This window comes from Ahaetulla prasina, chromosome 2 (assembly GCF_028640845.1).
Source record: "Ahaetulla prasina isolate Xishuangbanna chromosome 2, ASM2864084v1, whole genome shotgun sequence".
Lineage (NCBI taxonomy): Eukaryota > Metazoa > Chordata > Lepidosauria > Squamata > Colubridae > Ahaetulla > Ahaetulla prasina.
Window position 1 is genome coordinate 242,655,938 of NC_080540.1, and position 27,421 is coordinate 242,683,358.

Consider the following 27,421-nt stretch of genomic DNA (forward strand, 5'->3'; position numbering starts at 1 on the left):
ATGGTAAAATAATACAGTGGTGAAGAAGACTCTTATGAAGGTCTAGATTACAAATTTGCCTGTAACTTACAGGATTTGTTAAGTAGTACAAGGAGAAACAGAGATGTTTCCCAAAGGTGCAAAGGCAATCTGGACTTGGTTTTTCTTGAAGAAGTTTTGTTTCTCATTCAGTTCACTGAAGAAACTTCTTGGATGAGGTGAAATGTTTTCAAGGACATTGGGACAACTATGACCTGGATGACTATTATGATGTCTGCGTTTCTAAATAATGCTGGCATCACCGAGAGAGGTAGACCAAGGGCTAATTTTTAAGAACATTACTGATTCATGAGAACAGATGTTCATTTCAACATGAGCACTCTAACACTGTAAATATATATATATCAATCTGGAATTAAGTCCTATTTCTAAGCAGGCATATATACAGTTGAACAGTAAATGAATAAAGTTCTCACAAAAAGAGACCAAGGAAGGGTAATTATGATTTCGTACCTGAGCATAACAGGCTTCTTCAATTGCCAAACCTGTTAGCAGATCTACCTAAATAACAACAGAAGTGGAATAAATAAATTTAAACAGTGTTGAAAATATTGTAATAATACTAGTGCAAAAATGATATTCTTATCAATAATAATAATAGTTGAGGCTATACTTCAATAGAATCTTAGGCTGGAATTTCACAAACATATACGGAATCTGTGGCAGATTCCAATAGCTTGCAGGCCTGGTTTAATTTGCTGGGATTATTGGGACTTGGGAGTCACAGGTTTCCCCCCACCCCATTAAAGTATAACGATGTTGTACTTAAAAAGGGTTTTGTGCCCCTAATCTAATTGTATTATTGTGGTAGGCCAATGAAATGTTATTTAGAGTTTTATTATGCCGAAAATGTGTCCCATTTACACACAAATCCAGCTAATGTCTTTAAAGTACTTTTATCAGGATGTCAATGTACTATTCCAAGAATTTATATTCTAACTGCTACATGATGCATATTTGCATTCCATTTTATGACTAATTTGTATGTATAATAGTAAAATCACTGATATAACATTTAAAAAAATAAACTGAAATGAAGAACCATATAAAACGTTTATGTATACAAGGCCACAGGGGATAAGTGGTCATAGTGAAATGAAATATAAGAAAAATATGAGAAATCATGTGATCCCTAACATTTTCCCACAAAACAGCAATTCAATCTTAGCCAAATTCTAAAACAACTAAGTGCATGTAACAGGATATATTCTCCATGTACAGATAAGGGCATTCAAAGCACCATTTGGGATTTCCATTTGAAGAACTCTTTCAACAAAAATTCACAAATACATTTGCAGAGTACATTTACTGTATGCTTATATGCTTCTCATATTCCTTAAGAACTCGGGGATACAAAACTATCTATAAATAACATATATACTTATATAAAGCAAAACATAGATCAATATCATACTTTCAGAAAACCATATCACAAAATAAATCAGAAGACAGATTTTAGTAGCCCTTTTGCACTTTTTGCATAAAGCAGAAAAAATAAACTTAAGATCTTTGGTTTTAACAATAAGTATTTTTTTAAAAATAAGAGTCGCAATGTAACTTTAGAGAAAAAGATAAATATATAGTTGTATTTATAACTGCTATAAAGAAGATTAGAATCACTTCTTTATTTTTCTTATTCCTTTTCAATTTTTCTTTAACTTTTTTCTTCTTGCATTTTAGCTCTCTCTCTCTTTTATATTTTTCTTATTATTTTGTCTTACACTTAGTTTGTATTAATTTTTACTCTTGATTTTAAAACTTTTAATAAAATTATGTTAAAGAAAATAGCTTTGGTCACCTTGAAAGAGGCGGTAGTGAGACCCCTCCTCAAGAAGCCTTCCCTGGACCCGGCTGTTTTAGGAAATTATCGTCCGGTCTCCAACCTTCGCTTTGTGGCGAAGGTTGTAGAGAGTGTGGTGGCATGTCAATTACCCCGGTACCTGGATGAAACTGTCCATCTAGACCCGTTCCAGTCCGGCTTTTGCCCCGGATACAGCACGGAGACGGCTTTGGTCGCGTTGGTTGATGATCTCTGGAGGGCCAGGGATAGGGGTTATTCCTCTGCCTTGGTCCTATTAGACCTCTCAGCGGCTTTTGATACCATCGACCATGGTATCCTGCTGCACCGGTTGGAGGGATTGGGAGTGGGAGGCACCGTTTATCGGTGGTTCTCCTCCTATCTCTCTGATCAGTCATAGACGGTGTTGACAGGGGGGCAGAGATCGACCCCGAGGCACCTCACTTGTGGGGTGCTGCAGGGGTCGATTCTCTCACCTCTCCTGTTCAACATCTATATGAAGCCGCTGGGTGAGATCATCAGTAGTTTTGGGATGAGGCACCAACTGTACGCTGATGACACTCAGCTGTACTTTTCCAGGCCACCCCAACGAAGCTATCAAAGTGCTGTCCCGGTGTTTGGAAGCCGTACGGGTCTGGATGAGGAGAAACAGGCTCAAGCTCAATCCCTCCAAGACAGAGTGGCTGTGGATGCCGGTACCCCGGTACAGTCAGTTGCAGCTGCAGCTGACTGTTGGGGGCGAGTCATTGGCCCCAATGGAAAGGGTGCGCAACTTGGGCGTTCTCCTGGATGGACGGCTGTCTTTTGAAGACCATTTGACGGCCGTCTCCAGGAGAGCTTTTTACCAGGTTCGCCTGGTCCGCCAGTTGCGCCCCTTCCTAGACCGGGATGCCCTATGCACGGTCACTCATGCGCTCGTGACATCTCGCTTGGATTACTGCAATGCTCTCTACATGGGGCTCCCCTTGAAGAGCATCCGGAGGCTCCAGTTAGTTCAGAATGCAGCTGCGCGGGTGATAGAGGGAGCCCCTCGTGGCTCCCATGTGACACCACTCCTGCGCAGACTGCACTGGCTACCTGTGGCCTTTCGGGTGCGCTTCAAGGTTTTGGTTACTATCTTTAAAGCGCTCCATGGCATGGGGCCGGGTTACTTACGGGACTGCCTACTGCCACCGATTGCCTCCCACCGACCCGTACGCTCTCACAGAGAGGGACTCCTTAGGGTGCCGTCCGCCAGGCAGTGCCGACTGGCGACACCCGGGGAAGGGCCTTCTCTGTGGGGGCTCCCACCCTCTGGAATGAACTTCCCCCAGGACTCCGCCAACTTCCTGACCTTCGAACCTTTCGCCGTGAGCTCAAGACACACCTATTTATCTGCGCAGGACTGGCCTAGGATTTTAATTTTAATTTTTAAATTTAGCTTTTAAATGGGTTTTTTATTATTTTAATTATAATTTTAAATTTGGCCTAATTCAATACGTTTTTTAAATACTGTTTTTACTGTGTATTTATTCTTGTGTTTTTATCAGGCTGTAAACCGCCCTGAGTCCTTCGGGAGATAGGGTAGTATAAAAATTTGATTAAATAAATAAATAATAAATAAAATAAATCTTTGTAAAAATAGATAAAAGGATAGTCTTCACTAAACATTTAAGAAGTCTAAAGGTACTAATTTCTAGTATAATTGTGTTAGAATACATATTTTCAGAAACCTAGTGAGGACAGAAAATAAATATATTGTCTTTATTCCAATAGAAATTTGCAAGTCTGATAAAAATATGTTGTGCTCAAAACATTAATTCAAAAATGAATAAAGACATCATAACTTAGCAGACTTTCTAAAGTTAAGGAATAAATATGCTGATTTATAGGGTTTACTCTTTTCAAACTGAGGACTAAGTAAGATATGAGAGAATCTGCATAATTGTTATTGTTCTATGTGCAATAGCAGGGTCACATTCAAACTTTCCCCGATTCTGTGAGGCAATGGGACTAAGAGTATAGTAGTCAGGAAAAAAGTATAAATAGGATTCAGTTTTCCAAACTTTCTATACTGTGCTTGAGACAATACATCCTACTACTGTTTTACAGATTTTGATCCATATATATCAAGTATACAATTTCTGCATGTACTTTGTCCCTTTAAAAAAATATTAAATTGTATGCATAAATAGATTTTCTTACTTCCATTCCTTGATTTATGGCCAATTTTGCAACTCTCATTGCTATGGGTCCCTAAAATTAAAAAGAAATGTAAGTTTCAACACAGAAAATAAGTTTTGTGACTTTTAAAAAGGATTCAAATATCAACATTTCATTTTGCTCTCTCAGAAGTCAATTGGATTAATTGTTACATTTGCATGTGTACCGTAACAGCATTTGAGGGTAAGAATTAAAACCTAAATCTATAACTTCACTTGACAAGCTGACTTCAGTCAACACAATATTGAATCTAACAACTTTTATGTAGAATAGGGCTTTGTACTCAAGGGCTTAAAACATATTTCATAATAAAATGAATGCTTTATCAGCAACCTGGAACTAATTATAAAAGTGCCAGATTAAAAATCAGATTATGAGTCGTAGTACTTCTACAGGCACATAAACTGGCTTGGTAGATTTGAGCCAGTTCTTTCTCTTAGAATAACCATTTTACAGGATTGTTGTTGTAGGGAAAATAGGAGGCAGTAGGATTAAGTACACCACCATGAGTTATATAAAATAAAAGTGTGATCTAAATCTATAAAATAGATATATGCATGGATATACAAAGCTTATTTAGCAAGTTCATTTACTTATAATTCTATTTGTATTTCTATATGCATTTTAATAATTTTTCACTATTAAACAATATGATACAGTATATTTAAAAAAGAAAGGCACTGCAATTTTTGTAAGAATTTCTAGAATATAAAATCTGTAATTTGTTGGCTAGTTTTGTGGCACCTGCTAAATGTATGAGAGCTGAACTCCTGAAAACTAAATTTGGCAAATGAATATCAAATAGAGCACCAAGATGGGAAAGACCTATCTCTGAATATTTATACAGGACAACAAAAAAGGTTTCTTGGATGCAAATATACTACTCTAAGTTGTCATCTATCAATTCAAACAAATATATAAGTAGAAAATTTATTTCTAGTCATCACAATGTGTCAGAAAAAGCAATGGTCTTTCCATTTCCTATGTTGGTAGGTGAAGATGAAATTTGCATAGCTACCTAATATAAGCAGGAGGAAAACTGCCAATCTGAATGAGAATCAGGCAGCAATAGCTGGAGTAAACCTTTATGACTCCATACATTATCAGTATGGAGCTTGGAAAAACCTTGAAAAACCAAGAATAAACTTCAATCCCAGTGAAATGGTATTGAACTGGCCTAACCTAATTAAAAATGATAAGCATCAAAAGAATAAAGTAATGTGCCAAGCGCAGGAAATCAGGAGTCCAGACAATTCAAATGAATATAGGTTTATTGTATGCTAACACTGTCTATAAGAAACTGAATTAACAGTCAAAGCAAATTGGCGGTAGGTAAGAGTCAACGGAATTCAAGGTGTGCTTGACTTAGATCTCTTCTGGGCATGAAGGGACTTGAGACTTATGATGCATTTGACCTCTCCCTTGGCCTCAGCCTGGTCATCTCCTGCACAGTTTTTTCCATGGTGTTCAGAAACTGGGAAAACAGACTATTTTGAATGGAAAAAAATGAAAAATGAAAAAAATACCTTGATAAAGGACTATCTTGTTCTATGGAAAATGTCTAGTTTAATGAAAAGAAGGACTAGGGGAGACATGATAGCAGAGTTCCAATATCTCAGGGGTTGCCACAAAGAAGAGGGAGTCAAACTATTCTCCAAAGCACCTGAGGGTAGAAGAAGAAGCAATGGGTGGAAACTAATCAAGAAGAGAAGCAACTTAGAACTAATTTCCTTAGAATTTCCTGATAGTTAGAACAATTAATAAGTGGAACAACTTGCCTGCAAAAGTTGTGAATGCTCCAACACTGGAAATTTTTAAGAAAATGTTGGATGACCATTTGTCTGAAGTGGTGTAGGGTTTCCTGCCTGGGCAGGAGGTTGGACTAGAAGACCTCCAAGGTCCCTTCCAACTCTATTATTATTATTAAATAAGGAAAGCCCTCATCATAATGTATACATACATACGTACGTACGTACATACATACATTTCTTGTGCTGCAACCAAAACAATCTGGAATTGAACACACTCAAAAACGTAGAAATGGTGGTAGACTTTAGGAGAAACCCTTCCATACTTCCACCTCTCACAATACTAGACAACACAGTATCAACAGTAGAAACCTTCAAATTTCTAGGTTCTATCATATCGCAAGATCTAAAATGGATAGCTAACATCAAAAACATCATCAAAAAAGGACAACAAAGAATGTTCTTTCTGTGCCAACTCAGGAAGCTCAAACTGCCCAAGGAGCTGCTGATTCAGTTCTACAGAGGAATTATTGAGTCTGTCATTTGCACCTCTATAACTGTCTGGTTCGGTTCTGCAACCCAACAAGAAAAACACAGACTTCAGAGGATAATTAGAACTGCAGAAAAAATAATTGCTACCAACCTGCCTTCCATTGAGGACCTGTATACTGCACGAATCAAGAAGAGGGCCGTGAAAATATTTACAGATCCCTCACATCCAGGACATAAACTGTTTCAACTCCTACCCTCAAAACGACGCTATAGAGCACTGCACACCAGAACAACTAGACACAAGAACAGTTTTTCCTGAAGGCCATCACTCTGCTAAACAAATAATTCCCTCAACACTGTCAAACTATTTACTAAATCTGCACTACTATTAATCTTCTCATCGTTCCCATCACCAATCTCTTTCCACTTATGACTGTATGACTGTAACTTTGTTGCTGGCAATCCTTATGATTTATATTGATATATTGACCATCATTTGTGTTGTAAATGTTGTACCTTCATGAACGTATCTTTTCTTTTATGTACACTGAGAGCATATGCACCAAGACAAATTCCTTGTGTGTCCAATCACACTTGGCCAATAAAAAATTCTATTCTATTCTATTCTATTCTCTATTTTAATGATCCGATGTCACAATCATCAGAAATTTGATGTATCAGGACTATAGACATTAATTCAAAGGGTTTCAACATTAAGAGAGCAAAAACAAAGGAAAGGCTGCACCAGAAGTGGTGAAGAATCAGAGAATAAGGACTATCTAGTCTAGGGCTTCATGAAATGCTTCACTTGTGAGTTATGAAAAAGAAAAGAAAAGAAGTGCTAAGCAAGGACGGGAAGGCTGCAAGATATACTTTACTGAAGAGTGAACCAAATTTTGTTATTTCATACGCAAGACAATGGGAAAAATATGGTTGCCCCAATACTGTACAGGATTCAATTACAGCTTTGGCATTTCCATGTAGCCCTGTAGAAAGCTTCTGAAAAGCCAACAAAGTCAGTTCTATCTTGATTTGGAAGGACTTTTGAACCCAAGCTGTAAGATTGGTTGATTGTGTGCCATCAATCTGTAAAGCAGAAGGAATTAAGATCTGGATGGAAGTCTTGTCCCTGATATACTGTATGAAAGGAAAATCAGTTTGGTTTATAAGTAAGAGATGAAAAGGAGTAGCATGACAAACTGCAGCTCCTGAGGCCATTGGGAAATGAATGGGGCAGTTTGCTAAAACAGCTTTGACCCTTTAATGGGCAACAATCTGGGGGATAACAATAGTGGTGTCAACTCTAAGGAGGAGTGAAAAATGCAAATATTTTCTTACAGAGTTAAGCTGCCAGATAACCTTTGATACATGGTAATTGTATGAGGTTTGAAGGAAGGTGAAGAGGCTACAAGTACTTCAGGGTCAGTTGCCCTTAAAGTTAGTTTCCAGAGAGAAGTAAGCAAACAAGAATGATTGTGATGAAGTTGCTTAGTAAATATCTAGAAGCCATGCAAATATCTAACCCATATGATTTTAAATAGAGCAAAGATACAGATTGAACCTCTTAGGGCCATAAACCTCAAGACTAAGGCCTGTAACTGAAGAACAAATTATTGCAATTAATCACTCAAGGAATTTCTGAGAAAGGTTAAAGAAAACTAAAAGAAAAAAAGGAAAGGAAAAAAATAAAGTATTTAGACAAAGCAGTTCAAGAATGGCCATGTTAATACTGCCCTGGTTGAAAGCCAACTAAAAGGATTTCAGTGAGATCTACATCTAACTGTGTGGTATATATGGGTTCAGGGCAGTGGTGGGTTTCAAATTTTTTTACTACTGTGGGTGTGGCTTTGTGGGCCAAGTCAGAATTTCTGCTCCCCTCTAACCCGCACAAAAAGACCCAGAAGGGGGAGACTCTCTACAGCAACACAAACGTTCATTGCATGTATGTGGCCCAGGGGCCCGCGTTTGAGGACGTCTGATTTAGTGCAATATAAAAAATGCAAATAATTCTGCGGACCACTAAAATTTTCTCGCGGACCACCAGTGGTCCATGGACCACTGGTTGGTGACCGCTGATGTATAGTATGTATACCTCAATGTACATACATCAGTATCACAAGGACTAGAAAGTGTACTATTGGTCCTTGTTGTGCCTCGCTCGCCCCCCTCCCCCCGCAGCCGGGCCCCTCTCGTCTCCTGCCGGACGCTGATAGTGCAGAAGAATGTCCTGGCATGCCTCCAGCCCCCAGTCCTGGCACCATGCCTGGACAGACCGAGCAAGACGAATGGCCTGACATGCCTCCAGCCCCAGTCCTGGCACCATGCCCGGAAAAACGGAGCAGCTGGACCCCTCCCCCACAGCATGTGAGCCTGGGGAGTGTGAAGCCACTCACGAGCTGGAATTACCGGCAGCTGGAGGCTGGAGGGACCCACGTGTTCTGTTTCCCTTCCCCCAATACTCCCAGCAAAGAGTCCGTCAGAGGCCTTCCTTTTTTCCTTTTATTTACATAGATACATGTCCTGGCCACGTCTACCCACGGGCCTGCCAAGTTTCTGGAGATAACGAGGAAATTATAGATAAGGCCAGAATTACTCACGAATATATTCTTCCCTCCATTGAAACAGTTAGCTCGCGCCAATTCATTAGCTCGCGCCAACTCATTACTTTGTCCAAGACAAAAAACCAGGAAGTCCCGCCTCCTATTTATAGTCTCTGCAGATGTCACTGCATGACAATTATGACTTGGCTTTGTCCCAACTCTTCCGCTGCTGCGCACGGCGATCACGTCTACGTAACCTTGCATCGCTCCAAAACTGTTCTTGGGGCGTTGCCAAATCAGAAGGAGGCTCCATGGAATCAGGCTGTGCCGGCCCCTCCTCCTCCCTTTGAGTGGGTGCCAGGGAGGGAAAGGGCTCAAGAGAAGCAGGGCTGGCCAGGTCTTCTCCCTCACTTTCTGAATCATCCGAGTCCAGGAGTCCGGGTCCAGGAACCTGGGTCACAACACTATCCCTCACCGCAGGGCCCTTCCCCCGGGGCTGACGATCGGGATGCGGTCGGGCTGGGTTCTGCTCATGGAAGGCCTGCACCAGGTCAGGGCATGAACGCCGGAGGCATCTACCCAGGAGAAATCAGTCCCGTATCCCTTCCACGCGATCAAATATTGGAAACGACCCTTCAGCCAGCGGGAGTCTCGACGCTGTGGACTTCAGATTCCTCCGATCCGTCCTCGGCGACAGTGACGGGTGCTGTTGGGCACCAAGGGACTCGTGTGGCCTCAGGAACCAGAAGGGACCGGTGAAAAACGGGGTGGATCCGCATGGATCGTGGCAGGGTCAGTCGGTAGGCTACCGGGTTGATGACTGCCTCGACAGGGAACGGGCCGATGAATCGGTGGTCCAACTTCTTTACCGGGCGGTCGGACGGGAGGTGTTTGGTGGAGAGCCACACCCGGTCTCCAACTGCCAGCGGGGTTGCCCGTCGGGAGCAGTCGGCGGACCATTGTAGTCCTTTGCCCGATTCAGCTGCTGACGTACCAACTGTTGGACCGCATGCAATTCCGTCAGGAAGGTCTGCGTTTCGGGAACAGGAGAGTCCGGTGGTGCCAGAGGGAAGAGCCGCGGATGGTACCCCACATTGGCAAAGAACGGGGTCATCTGAGTAGAGGTGTGCTGAGAGTTGTTAAAAGCAAACTCCGCCAGGGACAGGTAGTCGGCCCAGTTGTCCTGTTGCTGGTTGATGAAGCAACGGAGATACTGTTCCAGTATACCGATGACCTTCTCTGTACCCCCGTCGGTCTCCGGATGGTGCGATGACGACAGACACACCTGCACCTCCAACGCGGCCATCAGGCTCTTCCAGAAGCGGGCTGTGAACTGAACTCCGCAGTCCGAAACCACCCTGTCCGGTAGACCATGGAGGCGGAAGATGTGCTGCAGAAAGAGACGGGCCGTTTTTGCGGCTGTGGGCAGTCCGCGGCATGGGATGAAGTGTGCCATCTTGGTGAGCATGTCCACCACCACCAGCACCGTGGTGAACCCAGAGGACGGCGGCAGGTCTGTCAGGAAGTCCATAGAGATCGCCCCCCAGGGTCTGTCGGGTATCGGCAAGGGCTGGAGGAGCCCGGGAGGTGCCCCCGTGGTGGTCTTGGCTTGCCGGTACGGTACGCAGGATGTCACGTAGGCATGTATATCATGCCGCACTCGGGGCCACCAAAAGGTCCGTGTCACCAGGTGGAGGGTCTTGAAGAACCCAAAATGTCCTGCTGCAGGGTTGTCGTGGCACTGGGTCATGACTAGGGCTCGGAGTGGTCCTGTGGGCACATATAATCGCCCAAACTTGAGTAAGTCCTCCTCCAAGGTCCAAGGAGACGTGGGGCCCACCTCCGCTCTCCTTTGCTGCGACCAGGCGCCCTGGCGCTGCGCCTCGCACCTGGGCCCGCAAGTCCACTGGCTCCCGTGCTGCGGCCAAGGCTTCTGCCGCAGCACTGTCCGTGGAGGAAGGGGTCCTTGGCGCAGAGGTACTCTGGCTTGCGGGACAGGGCATCCGCCCTCGGTTGTGACCGCTGGGAATGTAGGTCACGGAAGTTGAACCGGCAAAACAACGACCACCGGATCTGCCGCTGGTTCAACTTCCGAGCTGTGGTGAGGTGCTCGAGATTCCGATGGTCCGCTCGACCTCCACCTGATGTCGGGCCCTCCAGATGGTGTCGCCAAGCCTCGAATGCAGCCTTGATAGCCAGCAACTCTTTTCCCAGATAGTGTAGTTGCGCCGGAAGGATTGAGTTTCCGGGAGTAGTAAGCGCAGGAAAAGTGTGCCACCATTCGCCGGAGCCTGTAGCAGCACCGCTCCCAGAGCCACATTGGACGCGTCCGTTTCCACCACAAAAGGCCGGAGCGGGTCGGGATGCCTCAGGACGGGTTCCGTGAAAGGCTTTCTTGAGGGCTGTGAATGCTTCTTGCTGCGGGGGACCCCACCGGAACGCAACCTTCTTCCTGAGGAGCTGGGTAAGTGGAGCCGTCAGTGTGGCGAAGCCCGGGATGAAGGTCCGGTAGTAGTTGGCGAAGCCCAGCAGGCGCTGAACATCCTTCACCCGACGAGGGGCTTCCCAGCTACACAAAGCTTCTACTTTACATGGGTCCATGGCTATGCCCTCGGGCGAGATGATATGCCCGAGGAATTCTATGGAAGTCCGGAAGAAGACGCATTTCTCCAGCTTCGCATTGAGTTGTTGCTCCCGCAAGCGTTGCAGAACCAGACCGACGTGTCGAAGGTGGCTTTCCCTGGACCGGGAGTAAATCAGGATGTCGTCAGGTAGATAACCACGAACCGATCCAACATGTCTCGGAACACGTCGTTCATGAAGTGCTGGAAAACGGCGGGAGCGTTGGTCAACCCAAATGGCATGACAGTGTATTCGTAGTGTCCGTATCGGGTGCCGAATGCCGTCTTCCATTCGTCTCCTTCTCGCATCCGCACCAGGTTGTAGGCCCCCCGGAGATCGAGCTTGGTGAAGATCGTGGCCTCCCGCAACCTCTCCAGTAGCTCCGGGATAAGCGGCAGGGGGTAGCGATTTCGTACCGTAATGGCATTTAGCCGGCGGTAATCACAGCACAGGCGCAAGTCCCCTGTCTTCTTCTTCACGAAGAGGACCAGGGCCGAGAGAGGGGACTTTGAAGGCCAGATGAACCTCGGCCAGGTTTTTGTCCAGGAAGTCCCTGAGGCGCCAACTCGGGCTCCGACATGGAATACAGGCGTCCCACAGGCAGTGGTGCGTTGGGCAGAAGGTCCACGGGCAATCGTGGGGCCGATGCGGGTAGTCGGTCCGCCTCCTTCTCGCTGAACACGCCGGGCGAAGTCCGCCAGCTCAGGAGGCAAGGTGATGGCAGCGGTGGGGACGTTCTGGCCGGCACAGGTGTGGCGGATGTGATCGACGCACTGCAGACTCGGGAAAGAGATGGCGTTCGCGACCAGGCCACCTGAGGATCGTGGGTCCGCCAGGCCATCCCAAGGACCAAGGGAAAATAAAGGTCCGCCGTGACATAAAACTGGATCGCCTCCTCATGGTCCCCAATAGCCAGGCGCAAAGGCTGGGTGGCGAATTTAATGGGGCCGGACACCAGTTCTCGTCCATCAATTGTCTCTACCGCATCGGAGGGTCCACCGGAACCACGGGGACCGCAAACTGGGCCACAAAGGCCTGGTCCATAAAGTTTGTTGTGGCCCCTGAGTCCACCAGCGCATGCGCCTGGAGCCCGTCCGACTGGTTCCCCAACCATATCCATGTCTCCAGAATCAGATGCCGAGGGGGCCCAGAGTCTACTTCCGCAACGCCCAGTGGGGGCTTAATGCGTGCCCGACCTAGGGTTTCCCAGGTCGGGCCTGCCCGCTTCCGATTGGTCACGCCATTAATCTTCTCATAGTTCCCATCACCAATCTCTTTCCACTTATGACTGTATGACTATAACTTGTTGCTGGCAATCCTTATGATTTATATTGATATATTGACCATCAATTGTGTTGTAAATGTTGTACCTTGATGAACGATCTTTTCTTTTATGTACACTGAGAGCATATGCACCAAGACAAATTCCTTGTGTGTCCAATCACACTTGGCCAATAAAAAATTCTATTCTATTCTATTCTATTCTCTATTTTAATGATCCGATGTCACAATCATCAGAAATTTGATGTATCAGGACTATAGACATTAATTCAAAGGGTTTCAACATTAAGAGAGCAAAAACAAAGGAAAGGCTGCACCAGAAGTGGTGAGGAATCAGAGAATAAGGACTATCTAGTCTAGGGCTTTCATGAAATGCTTCACTTGTGAGTTATGAAAAAGAAAAGAAAAGAAGTGCTAAGCAAGGACAGGAAGGCTGCAAGATATACTTTACTGAAGAGTGAACCAAATTTTGTTATTTCATACGCAAGACAATGGGAAAAATATGGTTGCCCCAATACTGTATAGGATTCAATTACAGCTTTGGCATTTCCATTTAGCCCTGTAGAAAGCTTCTGAAAAGCCAACAAAGTCAGTTCTATCTTGATTTGGAAGGACTTTTGAACCCAAGCTGTAAGATTGGTTGATTGTGTGCCATCAATCTGTAAAGCAGAAGGAATTAAGATCTGGATGGAAGTCTTGTCCCTGATATACTGTATGAAAGGAAAATCAGTTTGGTTTATAAGTAAGAGATGAAAAGGAGTAGCATGACAAACTGCAGCTCCTGAGGCCATTGGGAAATGAATGGGGCAGTTTGCTAAAACAGCTTTGACCCTTTAATGGGCAACAATCTGGGGGATAACAATAGTGGTGTCAACTCTAAGGAGGAGTGAAAAATGCAAATATTTTCTTACAGAGTTAAGCTGCCAGATAACCTTTGATACATGGTAATTGTATGAGGTTTGAAGGAAGGTGAAGAGGCTACAAGTACTTCAGGGTCAGTTGCCCTTAAAGTTAGTTTCCAGAGAGAAGTAAGCAAACAAGAATGATTGTGATGAAGTTGCTTAGTAAATATCTAGAAGCCATGCAAATATCTAACCCATATGATTTTAAAGATACAGATTGAACCTCTTAGGGCCATAAACCTCAAGACTAGAGGCCTGTAACTGAAGAACAAATTATCGCAATTAATCACTCAAAGAATTTCTGAGAAAGGTTAAAGAAAACTAAAAGAAAAAAAGGAAAGGAAAAAAATAAAGTATTTAGACAAAGCAGTTCAAGAATGGCCATGTTAATACTGCCCTGGTTGAAAGCCAACTAAAAGGATTTCAGTGAGATCTACATCTAACTGTGTGGTATATATGGGTTCAGGGCAGTGGTGGGTTTCAAATTTTTTTACTACTGTGGGTGTGGCTTTGTGGGCCAAGTCAGAATTTCTGCTCCCCTCTAACCCGCACAAAAAGACCCAGAAGGGGGAGACTCTCTACAGCAACACAAACGTTCATTGCATGTATGTGGCCCAGGGGCCCACGTTTGAGGACGTCTGATTTAGTGCAATATAAAAAATGCAAATAATAATTCTGCGGACCACTAAAATTTTCTCGCGGACCACCAGTGGTCCACGGACCACTGGTTGGTGACCGCTGATGTATAGTATGTATACCTCAATGTACATACATCAGTATCACAAGGACTAGAAAGTGTACTATTGGTCCTTGTTGTGCCTCGCTCGCCCCCCTCCCCCCGCAGCCGGGCCCCTCTCGTCTCCTGCCGGACGCTGATAGTGCAGAAGAATGTCCTGGCATGCCTCCAGCCCCCAGTCCTGGCACCATGCCTGGACAGACCGAGCAAGACGAATGGCCTGACATGCCTCCAGCCCCCAGTCCTGGCACCATGCCCGGACAAACGGAGCAGCTGGACCCCTCCCCCACAGCATGTGAGCCTGGGGAGTGAGCTGGAATTACCAGCAGCTGGAGGCTGGAGGGACCCACGCTTCCGGAGAGTGGAGAGGCGACGTCAGCAAAAGGAAGGGAGGGGCAGGCCTGGATAAGTGCTGAGTCATGGAGCCACACCCCATGGCCTATATAAAGGATCTGCTTTCTGGCATTCTTTGAGTCAGACAAAGTCTAAATTGGATTGCTGAAGTCACATCCTGGTCTCCTCCCTGCCCTGAGAACTCTGACAGAACTTTGGCAAAGCTGCAGAGGCTTTGCAGCCACGCTTGATACGGACTTCCCCGACCCGGCCGTCAGAGGAGGAGTGGGACACGACAGTCCTCTAGATTTATGGTCTTGGGGACTTCAACCTACTGAATATACTGGCTGATAGGTGTGTTGCTTCAAATGCATAAAACAGTAACAGTACCTATCTCCTTCCCTATATTGAACAAACACCACTAAAAATTGCACGCAATAACCAACAAACTCACAGCTTTCATGAAAGCAGAATGACTATCTAATTGTTCTACAGGTAATGCCTGGGTTACGAGTGTTCCCTTAACGAATGTTCAAAGTTACGCGATAAGCACCCCTATTTTAATATTAATATGAAATGTATTAATGGGATGGGAAGTATTATGATTTGATAGATGGGTGGCGGTAGGTAGGTAGATGATAGATAGATAGGTAGATAGGTAGATAGATAGATAGACAGACAGACAGACAGACAGACAGACAGACCCTGCCAAAGGTAACAAAATAGATTGTGATCATATACCACATAGTTATATGTAGTATACTACATATACTACATAGTTCACCTAAGGAATTTTAAAATATACTTTGTAAAGCTGCTTGAGAGCTTGACAATACTGACCTTTAACAAAGACAATACTTGACAACAGAATAATATTATTTTATCTATTGTTTCCTAAAATGTTAGAGACAGTGATTCTTTTTAATTTCAGATCAATAAAAATCACTATTATTTTTCACTATATCTAGATAGTAATCAAATAAACAAATATTATAATATTATAAAGGATATTATCTAATATATAAAACTACATACTTAAACCCATTTATAAGTATACACTTTCCATCAAGCTAATGGAATCTGTATTTATAATTTGGGCTATAAAGTGCCATTTCAGTACTTTTTACTGATTAACAGAACTTCAACATTTTAATTTATTTGGGGAAACTAAATTAGGAAATGTGGAGACAAAAGAATTTTTAAAATTTCCATAGTAAAATGCCTAAGAAAATGATGGATACTAAGCAAAAATACTAGTTAAAGTACTAAATCTTAAATAATAACAAAATCCTCCAATATTTATCATTAATTCAATATTTTAAGATTTATAAATAATCATGGATAGATGAATAATATGCCCATAATAACAACCAAGGAAGAAGATTTGGCATTATAAGTAATTATAAGTAATGGAAGGCTTTCAATATATTTTATAGTAATAATTGTCCTCTATTGCCACAAAATGACAGAATAAAGAATATTATCCACTGAGACTGTACCTGAGGTAAAAATTCTCTTGCCAAGGCTAACGCTCTTCTGTAGGCAGCATCTCCTGCTTCATTCTGTTCAACCACATGACTGATCAAGCCTATTGATTTAGCTTCTTCACCATCAAGTACACGAGCAGAAAATATTAATTCTTTTGCCAGAGACACACCAATGGTACGAGGTAGTCGTTGTGTCCCGCCTGTAGTTGAGGAAAGGTAAGAAAAAATACAAATACTGATGCTATGGAGTATCATCATCTTTAATATATCAATTTTTAAAAGTGTGACTGCAACCAAAAAAGTAGAGTAAGAGTTCAAGTACTTTAAGAAAATGCATATGTATCTAAAGCACAACATAATACACGTATTATTTTCTTTCTCAAGGCAATTTTAACAGGTCATCTCCACTCAGCAACTTTCCAACATAGAAAATAGATCAAACGTATTTATAAAACTGCACATCTCATCAATAATTTAAGAAAATACATATGCTGAAATTTGGCCCAACAAAGTAAGTTTTAGTTTTCATTAACCAACAGATCAGTACCCTTTATTATCTAGACATCAGCTGTAGTCAAACAAACAGATAAGCTACATTGCTGATGGATGTTAGATAATGATAACATATAAGTAGTCTATACTTCTTACCAAACAGAGAAAATAATATTCAGTCTTTAACTGAAGGACTTTCTGTCTGTTAGTTCAGCCACATTTGTTAGATCCTGAACTCTCCCCAGTTATGAAGGTGACATGGGCGTAATTAAGGGATGGGTCCATGCAGTGATTTCTGCTTCTTTGAGGGAGTAATTCTGCTGGCCTGAAGGAGACAATGGCATGCCCTCTTCTCAGGAGTCCATCATTGGCCATTACATTATTTTAGACAATTATTTTCCAGGCTCCCAATTCCACTTTATAGTAAAGGTTGTAGAGAAAGAGGTCAGGCAACAATTACAAAGGATCTTGGGGAAATGGATTACCTGGATATGTTTCAGTTGGGTTTCAGACTGGGGTACTCTATGCAGAAGGTGCTAGTCAGTGGTGGGATTCAGCCAGTTCGCACCACTTCGGGAGAACCGGTTGTTAACTTTCTGAGCAGTTTGGTGAACTGGTTGTTGGAAGAAATCATTAGGGCAGAGAACCGGTTGTTAAATTATTTGAATCCCACCACTGGTGCTAGTCATGCTTGTCAATGACCTTTGGCAAATCCGGGATAGTGCATTCATTGATGAATTCATTTGAAGGTCTGCCTAACTTAATTATTTCTACCTGCCCACTACGTGATAACAGAATGGGAACAGAGCCACCTTATAGAGGAGATGGGGAGCATAAAAAAATAAATAAAAGCAAAAACAAACACTAGAGATCCCTTCTATTAAATGTTATCATCTTGTGGAACTGAAGAAACTTGCCTTTTCTGTTGTGCCTCTAGAATAGCAACCCCTCTTTCCTCCCGCTTCCCCCAGGGAGATACAGAAAGCACTTCAAGGTTCTGAAAAATACTTCAGAACTGGTTTTGGATTCAGGTTTGTGGGTTTAATGTGTTTTGGTTTTATTTGTTACGATTTGATTGTTTTAATATGGGATGCTTGTGGGGTTATATACTTTTATACTTTATACTTATACACTCTGACCCACCACTCATGCATAAACCATTGCCTCTCCCTCCCCCCCTGACAGTCCACAAAGGTGGAAAGGTTAGGGATCGCTATTCTAGTCCCCTCTTAGGCACAAAGCCAGCTGAATGATTTTGGGCTGGTTACTCCCTCTAAATCCTCGAAAAAATGAAATGGCAAATCAGTTCTGAAATTCTTGCGAGGAAGACTGTAAAGACTGAAATACATGATTATGGCAGTGAGAATAAATTTTGCACCACGCTGGGAGAAGATATAATCCCAACAATATTTGATTGGGAACTTAAATTTGGAAAATATGCAGCACTGGCAAAATTAACAGAATTTATTTACAACAGAATTTTAACTTAACATAAGCAAGAATAATTACAAGATATCATACAACATGGCAAATATAAACATTTACAGTTTGGGCTCTCTGAGAATTTAAATGTTTATGAATATTATAAATTAGAAGAAGCATAAAACGGGGAAAGTCAGAAACCAAATAACATTGTTTTTCTTTTTCTTTTTAGTTGTTGTGCCTATTTGTTTTTGTCTATTTCTTTTTTCTTCAATATGCATCAACAGTAAATAATATTACAATGGAGACCTTAATAGAATAGAATATAGAATAGAATAGAATAGAATAGAATAGAATAGAATAGAATAGAATAGAATAGAATAGAATAGAATAGAATAGAATAGAATTTTTATTGGCCAAGTGTGACTGGACACACAAGGAATTTGTCTTGGTGCATATGCTCTCAGTGTACATAAAAGATACGTTCATCAAGGTACAACATTTACAACACAATTGATGGTCAGTATATTAATATAAATTAATATTAAAGGACAAAAATATTTACTGTATAAAACTATATTGATATAATGTGCAACTGCTTTTTATTGTTATATTCAGCTTTGGATGTAAAAGCTAAATTATCTTAAGCTTATTAACTCTGACATTTTAAATCATAATTAATACTGATGAAGTCTCTTCTTTTTCATCTTTAATGCTCTAGGTTATCTAAATATTGCAGTGCCAATAAACTATAGTCAGCACTGCACAAATACCACGATACTGAAATAAAATAATCTATTACATATGATTCAAATGAACAAAAAAAACGCTTTCCTGTTTTCTCACCTAATTCCTAATAATTCTAATTAATGCATTTTAAAAAATTGTTCTCAATGTAGTAGCCAATTTAGGTACTATAAATATTTCACATGATTTATCTGTGGGGTTTTCTAGCATAAGCAAAACGTGAGTCTTTAACCGTATATTCCAGCTGTCCATAATTAAAATGTCTCTTTTTGCTCTTTTTTATTTATATAAAAACATCCCAAAGGACTAACATCTTAGTAGGAAAAAGAAATCATTTTTATTTATTTTTTTATGTTCCAAGAAAGAAAAAATCCATAACAGAAATTTTCAGATAGCATCTGAAAATGGTTGATTTATAGTTTTTTATATTTCAGAATGAGAGTCACTGAAACATGGCCTGCAATTGAAATGAATCCTATTAAGTAGTACGTAAAAATGATTTGTTCACAGCAAGGTAATTTGTTGTTTTTTTAAAAAATCTAGTTAAAAATTTTTTCATGTGCATTTACTTTTTAGATTTCAAATACACCAATAAGTTTAAATTTCAGTGTGTATGCTTAGAATATTTTCAAACTGTGAGAATAGATAAGAGGATATTTTGGAGGATTTCTATGTAGCTGAGAATCCTGAATTAAATTAAAAACACTGAGCTGACAAAAGGGAATAAGGCAGCGGTGAAATGCTCCCGGTTCGGACCGGCTCGCGCGATCCGGTAGCGATGGCGGTTGCTGGTTCGGAGGACTGGTAGCAAAAATCCCCGCCCCCGCCCCCTTGCCTCTGCTGAGCTGCACCATCAGCAGAGGGTTTTTTTTTTACTTTTAAAAGTCAGCTTTTCTTCAGCCGAAACATGCCTTTAAAAGTAAAAAAAAAGCCTTTGAGGATCCCACCCCTCAGCTGAGATTAGCAGAGCCTTTAAACTTAAAAAATTTAAAGTCTCCTCTGGCGATCTCACTTGAGTTCCGCATCAGCAGAACCTTACTTGTACTCTTACTTGTAGAAAACATGTTTTTTACAAGTAACACTAGAGATTCTAAGGCACTTATCTGATTACTGATGAACACATGGCTTTTTTTCCAGCCCGAAAGCCCCAGTTTCACTTTCAGCCAGACAGAATCAATTGCTTAGCTAATCTATTTCCTCATGATCAACTAATGCTGGCTGGCTTTGCTGGCTGAGGAACTCTGGGAATTGAAGTCCACAATAAAATAAAATAAAATAAAATAATAAAATAATATGTTTGTGCAGCTTTCTGAGATTTGGCGTGTTTCTGTAGTGTTTCACTCTAACTACACAAACACACAAAATCTCAGAAAGCTGTATGTGGCATTTTGTGCGTGCGTGTGTGTGTGTGTGTCAGTTGTGTTGTGTGTGTGTAAAGTGTGAAAGTTGATTTTTGAGCTTTTTGTGGCTGTGTGAAGTGTGAAGTGCAGCTGCTTTTACATTGTGTGTGAGTCAATTGTGTTGTGTTGTGTTGTGTTGTGTTGTGTGTGTAAAGTGTGAAAGTTCGTTTTTGGTACCTCTTATTTTTTTTATACTTTGTTTATTAATTTTATTATTTATTGTTATTAGCAACGCCCACCCAGTCATCTGACCATCAAGCCACGGTCACCAATTAAGCCACGCCCACAGAACCGGTAGGGAAAATTTTTAGATTTCACCCCTGGAATAAGACTTAGGAAAATATCTTTGTAATATTTCAATAAGTTATTCTTGGGGCCATAAAAGTCAATCAATAGTGTTATTAGTCAATATTTTCTAAGGGGAAAATAAAGTATAATTCAGTGTCACAAAGCTTGTATTGTACATTAATTTTAGAATTGCTATTAAGCATAATAGCAATTACCCATATATTAATACAGGTTTGTCCAATCCGACTTCTAGGTCTCTTCACCTGGTAGAATATTTCCTGCAACTTCCTGCACCCACCCACCCTCTTTTATAATCTGAGCCCAATTAGATTCTAGCTGATTACTTTAGGCCAGGGGTCTCCAACCTTGGTCCCTTTAAGACTTGTGGACTTCAACTCCCAGAGTCCTGGGAGTTGAAGTCCACAAGTCTTAAAGGGACCAAGGTTGGAGACCCCTGCTTTAGGCCCATGCCTTTACGTAGGCAAAATATTTCTCAAAACCAATTTCCAAACATGGCAGACATCCTGTTCTGTGAAAACTTAAAAAGTAATAGATACATAAAGAGGAAGGGTTTAAATAATGATTACAGATCTAAACTAAAAGAAAGTAAATATAATAAAGAAAAAACAGATCTCTCTAATATTAAAAATGGACAAAAAAGCCCTTTATTATAAATCTACGGTAGGCTCTGGCTTAAAACTCCTCACCTCTCTGACCCTGGAAATAAAAATGTAGAAAAGGAAGCTTCTGTATTCATACAAGAGCAACAACTGTTGAAGTAAAGGAAAAAAAAAAAGTTTGTTACAAAGCAGATAAATGCAAACGCTGTAAGAACTCCACATCAGAAAATTTCCATCACAGAATATGTACATTTTAAAATATTCTCCCAGAAGAAAAATAGTAGATTGCTGGATTTAAAAAGAATTACGTTTCTTGTTTCCTGTCAACAGATATGACAGACATGCCAAATCAATTTTCTTCTTTAAATTTAGCATTTGCAAAGGAAGAGCTGGTTAAATCATTATTTTACTTTTACTTCCTACTCATTTTATTTCCACAGCTAGAATCAACTAGCAACAAGAAGACTTCCTAAATACATTCTTTTATGTAAAATTAACGAAGAGGTCAGCTGATCTGCATATCCAAAAGCAAATTATTTTTTAAAAATTTATTTCAAATAAATCATCTATGTATTTTAAGTTAGCAGATATTGTATATCATGAATTTATCATGAAATTCTTCCTTTTCTTTTAAGGTCTTGATTCTGATTGCACGTGCATAGTTTTAAGGTCTCCATATAGATCTCAGATATACCAGTATTCGGATTCATAAATTTACTTTTTCATTCATTTATAGATTAATTAAGGTTTCATCATTAATTCCAACCTCACTATTGCTTCTCATATAAATAGGAATACATCTCACATTCATATGTTTTCTAGCCCAACAAAATCTGAGGTGGCTCTCAGGGATTTCAAGTGAATTTATATGCTTGTCCAGCTTTTCTCCCTATTATCTGAAGTACAGCTGCCGGGGGGGGGGGGGGGCACTGCCTTTTTCATTTTACAAGGCTTAATGTTAAATATAATGTCCTGGTTGTTAAGGCAAACTGTGAAAGTTTGTGTATGCATCACTTGCTATTTATATCAGCAATTTTGTTCACATTGTTGGAGGGAAGTAAAAAGACGCAACTGCTTAGGCTTCAAAATCAAAGTCATACTATTTCCTTTGTAGAATTTTCTATTTTTCTATTTTTAGGACAATACTGTAAGACATTAAAACCTTCAGCAGTCATCATCCAATTTACCATACAAGAAATTAGGCATGTGCCAAACATTTTGTGGTTTAATATTCTAATTCTGGAACTAACAAGTATTCTGGAAGTGTTCTGGCCCCCAAGCCACCATGTCAACCACACAATGGACCATCCTGATGCCAGAATAGCCTATTTCAAATTCAGATCACTTCCATAATATATAGAATCAGAATATTCTGTGAAAGCTTGCTTGCTAAAAACTAATAACCTAAGCTTGCATCATTCAAACCAAATATAAAGTGTTTACATTGATTTTCTGTAATTCAGAATAATCCTCCAAGCGCTCTCTCCAAAGCAAGTAGGTAGCATTTATGCAATGACATCATTGTGCATGTGCTGTCATAGTGGTTTTCTGAGAACACTGCTACTTTGGAGTACTATGTTATTGTTCAGAATAAAAACTTAAGGAAGATTACTCATGACTTCAACAAATTATGATCAAAATTCTGGGTTCCATTATAGTCATAAGTCAAGGACTACTGAAGTCCACAATACTATATTTTGTGTCTCAAGTATAAACTAAAGTAACAGTAGCAACAACAAAACCACATATTTAAATTAAAATATACCACAATACAAAACATAAAGTGTGATGCACTGTGGCCTGCAGAAAAAATAGCAGAGAAAAGTAGATAATTTATCCTGTTATATGAGCTGTCAGGAATTGACCTGCAAAATGGATAATCATCACCTCTAAAAATCTATTCTTCCGAATACATGCTTCATGTTCTATAATGACTAAAGAAAACCTGTTTTAAATGCACAATTATGCTAACTCAGCTGTAACTGAAAGCATGTTGGGTGTTGATTTATAATGTACTTTGAAGATTTTCATTCAATAGCTGCATTTTTCAGTTGCAGGAATACATATAGTAAAAGCTTCTAAATCAAGAATCCACAAATATTGCTTGGGTTTACTAAACATTGTCTATTGGTGTTTACCAACCATTCCTCCCCTTCTCTAAATCTACTGATCTGCACCGAAGCTTGGAGTCGGAGTTTTTGTCAGTTTTTCTGGGAGATAAAGAAAGGATAATATAAACTATGTTCTGTTTCTCATATTTATCAAATTCCACACAAATAAACTAGTACCCTAAACTATGATTAAGGAGCAAGACTGGCAAATAAAATCACCTGATATTATATTACCTATTCCAAGTGCAACTGAAGAATACCTAGAAAAATATTTTAACATGCTGTATAATGCAAAGAAGCTTTTAAAAAAAAGCTTGTATGCATGAAATTTCATTTTAATGTATGCCGATTAGTGTACATTAAGAGTGACAGTAAAGTTATTCTAAGTCTAAGTTATTTGAGGAACTACTACTAGATTTATTAAATCAGTTACAATGAAATTCATCTGAATCAAATTCTATTTTGGGGATAGCAAGCAGGAAAACACACCCAAGCCACACTATTCTTCTTAATTTATAGACACAGAACTAATTCACCTCTTTCTATTAGCACTTGAGATACATGGTTTAATTATTTGGAAATAAGACTGGCGGTTCAAACATCTGTTTTCTATACTATTATACTATTACTATTTCTCTTGAGAGTATATATCTTTGTAAGTCTAAAATAATATTATATACTGTAAAAAGCAAATAATGTTGAGTTTTCACACAAACAGTAATGATGAAAAATAATTTGATTACAACATCAAGGCGTCAGATTAATCATGAGCTCAAATAATCAGAGCCAGATTTATGATAATTACTCAGAGTTTGTGTATAAAAATGCTTTGATTTTGTAAATGCCCCTTTATATGGTTCAAGAAACATGTCAATACTCTTAAATTCACAGGTCCAAAAAAGATACAGTGCTAAATCACCACATGCTATGTTTTGTAATTCAATGGCCAGTCTGCACCTTCATGAATTATTACCATGTAGTAATAAAGGAGCTTGTGCAACTGGCTATTATCATTGGAGATGTATAATTCTTGCACAGTTCACCCTTGAGGGACATGTCAAAAACAAAGTATCTACTAGAGAATAAAATGGCAACTTCTCTGCAACATTTTGTCAAAAAGTTACTGTTTTCTTGTGAAAACAGTCTTCTCTTTTTGCTTCTTGTACAAACTCTCCTCCTTTTGTTAGCTTTAGGCACAGATTAGCATTACAGGTAGTCCTTACAACAGTTCATTTAGTGACTGTTCAAAGTTACAACGGTGCTGAAAAAGAGACTTATGACCATTTTTTATATTTACAACATTGTAGCATCCCTGTAGTCATGTGACCAAATTCAGACTCTTGCCAACTGATTCATATTTATGACCGTTGCAGTGTCCGAGGGTCATGTGATCCCCTTTTGGGATCTTCTGACAAGCCAAGTCAATGGGGAAACCGGATTAATTTAACAACCAGGTTACTAAAATAACAACTACAGTGATTCACTTAACAACCGTAGCAAGAAATATCGTAAAATGGGGCAAAACTCACGTAACAAATATTTCACTTAGCAATATAAATTTTGGGCTCAATTGTGGCCATAAGTCAAGAATTACCTGTATAGTTATACAAACCAGCTATTTTTACATTATTCACATTCATCAAGCTTTGAAATATTTAAAGTTTGACAAATGATAAACAGATATAGTAAATATTGAAAGAAAATATTTAGCTACCTATCATAGAGAAAAATAACGCATGGTTGATGAAACAGTCAGAATTTTTTTCTCTTCATGCCCCCATTTCAGATCTTAGTCACTGAAGTAGGAAATAGTTCATATTTATAATTTCTTCATGAAGTCAAGACAAAGCAATATAGGATAAATCTGTTTCTCCTTCTTCTAACTCCTTCATTCCGAAGGAGATAGGATCTTCAATTTTTATCAGCCAAATCTACGATCATCTGGCCAGTGCAACTATATCTACAGTCCTCAACTTACAACCATTTCTTTAGTGACTGTTCAAAGTTACAACAGCACTGAAAAAAGTGACATGACCAGTTCTCACAATTATGACACTTATAGCAGCATACCTACGGTCACAAGATCAAAATTCAGGCACTTGGCAACTGGCATGTATTTATAACTATTGCAGCATTCTGGTCATGTGATCAGCTTTTGCAATCTTTCCAGCTGGCTTCTGACAAGTCAATAAGAGAAGCTGAATTTGCTTAAGTATTGTGTGATTCACCTAATTGTAATGATTCAGTTAGCAACTGTGTTGAAAAAGCTCATAAAATCGGGCAAGTCTCACTCAGCAATTGCTTTTCTTAGCAATGAAAATTCTGGTCCCGACTGTGGGTTTTAAATCAAGGACTACCTGTATATTGAAAGGAAGAAAATTAAAGAAGTGCAACTTCTCCTTCCCCTTTGGGTAGATTGGGGACTTTTGCTGCACAGAAGAAAACTAAGCAGCAGGCCAAGTACAAAGGAGTTAATTTCTATGATGTTCCCTAATGCTAAAAATCTTCACAAGTAAAAATGGGCAGCATGCATATCCATGCTCGTTGCTTATACAATAGGCAAAATGCCCTACAGTCTAAGAGAAGATAGATATCCTCACCAGTCCAACCTGGCTTCATTTCCATTCTCCATGACTACACAGTTTAGGTATCATAAATTGGGAAGACATTCACAACATTATGACAGTTATCAAACAATAGAGATGGAAAAACTGTATTGAAAGTCAATTTGGTGAAGTCATTACTATACTGGTCTAGAAACCAGGAGACTGTGCATTCTAGACCTCCCTTGGGAATAAAAACCAATTGGGTGACTTTGGGCCCGTCACTCTGGTTCAGCCCAACCAATCTCAGAAAGTTGTTGCTGTGGTGAAAATAGGAGGCAGGACTATATTAAGTACATTCACCACCTGGAGTTATATACAAAAAATTCAGAATGAAAATAATGTTGTTCAAAACTGGCCAGCATCTGGACAACATACAAGAGATGGAACATAACAATAACATTCATAAAGAACAGTTACATAATTATGAAAAAAAATTCCATACCTGCACCAGGAATGATTGCTAATTTTGTTTCAACTAGACCCATTTTTGCAGAAGAAGCTTTAAAAAAAGAAAGAAAGTTGGTTTTTGAAAAACCTACAAATTGTTTTAATAAAATAACAGGAACTTAGTAAAATAAACTGTAGCTTCACTTTAACAGTTTTAGATAAAAGTGAAAACACTAAAACTTCATTAACCAGTTCCTTTTTCTTTATCCTCTTTTGTACCTAATAGCAACAACCTTTCATGACACAAATCACAAAAATTTTATATTAGATTAAATACATTTACCCTGGACCCAAAAATGAAAAGATACATACTAACACAAATGTAAGTACTATAATAATTACCACAGTTGAGATGTTCAAAATTGCATTAAAATAGCATTCAGAAATAATTTCCCCTACACTTGAATTAATAAAGGTTTAGAAAAATGCTTTAATTTTAAAAATAGGACTAAATCTTACCTGCCACTCTTATATCACAGGCTAGAGCCAATTCCAGGCCACCACCTAATGCAATGCCATCTATTGCAGCTATAGTTGGTACTGGAAGATTAGCTAAAAGGCAAAGTTAACAAAAATAATTTCAGCCAGTTGTCAATATTTGTAACAAAATTAATTTTATGAAATTTCTAATATCTATTTATTTATTAATTTATGTGGATAATAGCATTTTTTTTTGTTTCCTTCCAATATTAACTGCAAACTAAATTCTGATTACAGAGATATTTGGGATATTAACAGCAATAAAAAAACAAGATACCAGAATTAATTGTAATAAGCAGCAGTTATGACAAAACAGTAATTCCTGATCTGTAAATATGCAAATCAAAATAGATGTTATCTATCCATGAAACTAACAAATATGAAAATTATTTATTTTATTACTTTAATTTATATGCCACTCCATTTCCAAGCAGCCAAGGTCCTCCTGGCTACAGACTCCACCTTTTCTTCAAGTAGGAGCTATGAGATGAGGAGGATCAAATAAAAATTCTGTTATTTAATGGAGATCTGGAAAACACATAAGCAGGGCATGAAAATAACAACCCTACTCATTGTTTGCCACCAGCATTCACACACCTGTACTACCAGTGATTATGAAAGTTTTACT

At 39.9% G+C, this 27,421-nt stretch overlaps 1 protein-coding gene across 4 annotated transcripts in view; it reads right to left on the reverse strand.

Annotated features, from left to right (window-relative positions):
- Positions 1 to 27,421, reverse strand: part of AUH (AU RNA binding methylglutaconyl-CoA hydratase) — a 54,015-nt gene that overhangs the window by 10,898 nt on the left and 15,696 nt on the right. For 3 of the 4 annotated variants that reach the window (XM_058166850.1, XM_058166849.1, XM_058166852.1), the window contains 5 exons: positions 26,773 to 26,865; positions 26,309 to 26,365; positions 16,193 to 16,380; positions 4,022 to 4,072; positions 493 to 540 (listed from right to left, as the gene is read on the reverse strand). In XM_058166850.1, coding sequence (XP_058022833.1) covers positions 493 to 540; positions 4,022 to 4,072; positions 16,193 to 16,380; positions 26,309 to 26,365; positions 26,773 to 26,865 — 437 coding nt within the window. The remainder of the gene's footprint in view (positions 1 to 492; positions 541 to 4,021; positions 4,073 to 16,192; positions 16,381 to 26,308; positions 26,366 to 26,772; positions 26,866 to 27,421) is intronic. The other variant, XM_058166851.1, reaches the window with a different exon arrangement.